Source organism: Berghia stephanieae, chromosome 13 (genome assembly GCF_034508935.2).
Source record: "Berghia stephanieae isolate SIO BIC M18660-M18661 chromosome 13, UCSD_Bste_1.3, whole genome shotgun sequence".
NCBI classification, from domain to species: Eukaryota; Metazoa; Mollusca; class Gastropoda; order Nudibranchia; family Aeolidiidae; genus Berghia; species Berghia stephanieae.
Window position 1 is genome coordinate 23,431,807 of NC_088372.1, and position 4,047 is coordinate 23,435,853.

General features: G+C 36.6%; 1 protein-coding gene across 1 annotated transcript; it reads left to right on the forward strand.

Annotated features, from left to right (window-relative positions):
- The first annotated feature begins 353 nt into the window (after positions 1 to 353).
- On the forward strand, positions 354 to 992 carry LOC144959253 (uncharacterized). The gene has a single exon (XM_078891796.1). The coding sequence runs from the start codon at positions 354 to 356 to the stop codon at positions 990 to 992; it is 639 nt and encodes a 212-aa protein (XP_078747922.1).
- Positions 993 to 4,047: the final 3,055 nt, after the last annotated feature.

A 4,047-nucleotide genomic window follows, 5' to 3' on the forward strand; every position in this document is an offset into this window, starting at 1 on the left:
AGATCATAATTAATATTGGACTTTGTGGCATTATCAGCATTTTGGGTATCATCGCCAAAATCCTCAACATTATCGTCTTCATCCGACAAGGTGTACTTAAAGACAGCAACACTGTAAGCCTCTTTGCACTGTCAATTTGCGATTGACTGGGCCTTGTGTTCTTGTTATGGATATATTTATGTTTTATCTTTACGTACATGCCAAACTTGGCTTGGCCAATTCACCTCATGAGTGTTGTGGCTGTCACTGCAGTTCGTCCACACCTTATGTTCGTACAAATATCGGGCTGGTTGACTGTTTACATCGCATTTGAAAGATGCATGTGTGTTGTTTTTCCATTTAAAGTAGGACAAATGTTCACAGCCAAAAGAAGTGGAATAATTGTTCTGGCAATACCCATTTCTATGGCCTTCACTGGACACGTGCCAGGGTTTGTTGCGGAGCATTTAGGATGGTTTAGTATTCCATTTAGCAATAAAACCATTCTGCACATATATAGAAGTCCTAATGCCGATTCTGTGTTTAATGCTGTCAAGTTTATGAACTTAACATTGTCTACATTTCTTAGAGTGATCTTTGTATTCTGTTTTTCGGAGATCACAGCATTACGTGTAATTGCCTCTAAGAAATGGAGGAAGTCGACATCAGCGTCAGATAAACAAAATCAAACGATAAAATCTAAAGCAAAGACTTCAGAGAATAAAAATGTTGATCATGCTATTGATGACAGGGAAAAACGTCTGGTTAAAATGATCCGTGCAATATCTATTATATTCCTGGTCTGTTCACTACCAGAATGTGTTTACGTATTAGTCGAGGACATTGAAAGGGAACTAAAACCCGGAGGACGTTACAGAAACCTCTTTTTCTTTCTTTACCAATTTAGCTTTCTTTTGGAAGGAATCAACGCTACTATAAACATACTTGTTTACTACCGACTGAGTACAAAATATAAGATTGAATTTAACAAACTGTTTAGAATCAAGTCATAAATTAGCGCATGAAAGACAATGTATTTTGTCACTTTAATGTAGAATATATATATATATAATATAATATACAATGGATGAGGCACTCACTTATTTATGGCAGAAACACATGTTTCCGTGGTCTCCACGTCGTCAGTGGGCATATTATATCCGATGTATGATTGTTCCATTCGGGGGTTCGATGTTGATTTTCTTGAGTCCTACTTCCGTTGTGTTGTTGGTTTAGTGGTGATTAGTGAAGACAATAGAAACATGTGTTTCGGCCGTATATAAGTGAGTGACTCCATATATATGTGGTTCAATATTCTTTCTGACTCCTCCACTCGCTTTTCTGAATTAAAAATTAATCCCAAATACCGGAGGATACTCGATGTCTCAATCGTTTCTTTGTTGTAATATGTTTGTGACGAGAATATTGGATATTGAGCTCAAATGATGGCCAAATAAAACTTCGCGGGGTTTGTGTGTTTTAAACCTGTGACCTTTGGAAGTAGAGAATAATGGCTCAAGATAGACACAAGTTTGAAGCGATTTCTGTGGGGTCGTGGACAGCTCATATAGTAGAGTTACCTTCTCCCCGGCCAGTCAAAGTTGTCGCACCAGTAACGTCGCAGGTTCGAGCCCCAATTGCCGCTCGAAGTTTTTATTCTGTATTGACTTCTGGCACTTTCCTTCTCACTTCATTTCTTGTTTTTATCCAGACACAAAAGGATCGGAATAAGATTTGTGTGAAGTAGGTTTTAGCAACACCGTTGTTTTTACTATTGGTGGATCGTGATCTGACAAGAGTGAAGAAGTACCACTACTACACATGTTTCACGAAAAGCCAGACCAACGTCTCTACAAGAAACAAATAAGCAAACCTGAGACAATAAGATGACATGATTTGTTTGTGCGTGTTGTATTGTCTTTACGTGTTACCAGGTAGGTATGTGTTATTGTCAAATCCTGTCTTTTATTTTGATATTTTCTTATTTTTTTTTAAAAAAGGTTATAATTTAATTAACTCAGAGTCTGGTTTTGTATTTTAAAGATATACATTTTGGGACCTTTTGTAATATTATTAGTCCAATTGTGGTTAGAAGTATCTTTCGATCTAAATGTCATAAAACTTTGGGCATATTTGCCCTCCTGGATGAGACCAGTTTCTTTAAGAATTCCGACATTTTGCTTGTGATTTTTGTGAACGTTTCGAGTGTTTTGAAGAGCCTGTTTGATGGCAAGCTTGTTCATCGCGTCAGTAGTTTCGTCCCCAAATAGTGTCTTGCCATGTTTCTGTGCCATCAAATTGTGGATATGTTGACAATTGAGCAAATGCCACGACAATATATGATAATGCCTTATGCTGTTTACCAGTTTTTAATTCCTACTGCTGCGAAAATAGAAGAACTATAAGTAATAAACACACAAAGAATGTTAAACAATCATTTGCAATTGTAAAAATTATGTTGTTTTCAGATCTTCCTCGTTGACACTGTAATTATTAAATTGATAATAACGGAAAATGAATTGTGTAGAAAAATGCCAGAAGACAATAGTGAATATAAATTTCGCGGCGATGAGGGCTCGAACCCATGACCTAACTCACACGGCAACCATGCCTGGCCTTGAGAGGAACGGTATGCAGTCGACGCCATCCACCACTAAACAAAGTGATTTCAAACTCAGTGTATATTACAAGTCCCTCTCCCGACTTCAGGAATTTAAGACACACAACTCCGCAAAAGTGATTTACAAGCCAGCAGTAATGCTAAAGCTCTATTCTCAAGCGTTCGTACTGCTCCACTCACTTTTCTGGATTAAATTGATAGTATGATAAGGATCAAGATGAACACAGGTCTTTATTTATTTTTTTCTCTTGATATTCTATCTTCCGAATAGCAGGGCACATAACTCAAGACAATACAAGCACAGAGGTAAACCAACAAGAGTCGTTGTTCTTATATTACATAAGACAATAAGTGGAAATCGTGTTCACTCGTTGTCTCCACTGTAATGATATCTGCTAATCGAAGCTTACTAAGATCTCTGCCCATAATAATACTTGTTCTGGAAGTTTTCATGTATTTCCTGCACTTTTCTCTCTAAATTTAGGCTGAAAAAGCAACGGAGAGTATACAGCCCTGTCTGACATTACATGTAGTCCTGAATAGGTCTTAATGTATCTCATCTTGTTAAGTCGCTATTCTGCTGTGGTAGATTATGAGGTTTATTGTATTGTCTTATTTGAATTTTTACCAAGACAAAGGTCCTTTAAATTGATCGATATATTAATTATGAGTTCTCTGGCAACATTTTTGAATAGGAGATTTTTTCCCCAAACTACGGCAGTTTACTGGATAAATGCAATTTTTCATAGCTAAAATCCCCTGTCACAACTTATTTTTGATTTCAAGCGATTTATCACAATTGTGAACAGAATTTTGTTTTATTTTTAGTACACCTCAAATATTCAAGCTTTAAGTATTGTTTACTTAAACATTATTCCAGGATAATTGAGAAAAAGGTGAACGTTGTTGTTATTACTTACAACTTTAATCTATTTCTCCGTTTGAGCTGGACATTTACAACAATAAAGTCTAGCATTTTGACTGGAAACACAAATGGCTGTTTGGTTATGTGGCTATGTGGTCTTGTGGTAGGTCAGAGATTGAATACCACTCTAAGCGACACACAGATAAAATGAAGATGCTCTTCACGTTTATTATCTCACCTTACTCATGTTTTAAATTTGTAACTAGCCGTTAACAGCGTTGTGGGGGAAAAGGTATTTTCGCCGGGACAGGCGCTATAACTTGTCCTACATGTTAAGTGTCCCTGTTGGCTAATACACGGCTGAAATGCCCTGTGATTCCGTTCAGCGGATAAAGTGCCATATAGTCTTTTATATATTTAAAAAAAAACCAGATAGCTTATTTCTGGTATTATTTCGATACTAGTTGAAACAAAGACAAAAACATATTTCACAAAAGAAAAAGGAAAAAAATAAATAAAAATAAGGTGTAACGGAGCAATTCGACGTTGGTGACCTCACATTTGAATATCGTGGTGACTCGTG

What these genes read in the sequence shown, in the direction of transcription:
- LOC144959253 (XM_078891796.1), top strand. Translation starts at nt 354, where the DNA reads ATGTTCACAGCCAAAAGAAGTGGAATAATTGTTCTGGCAATACCCATT.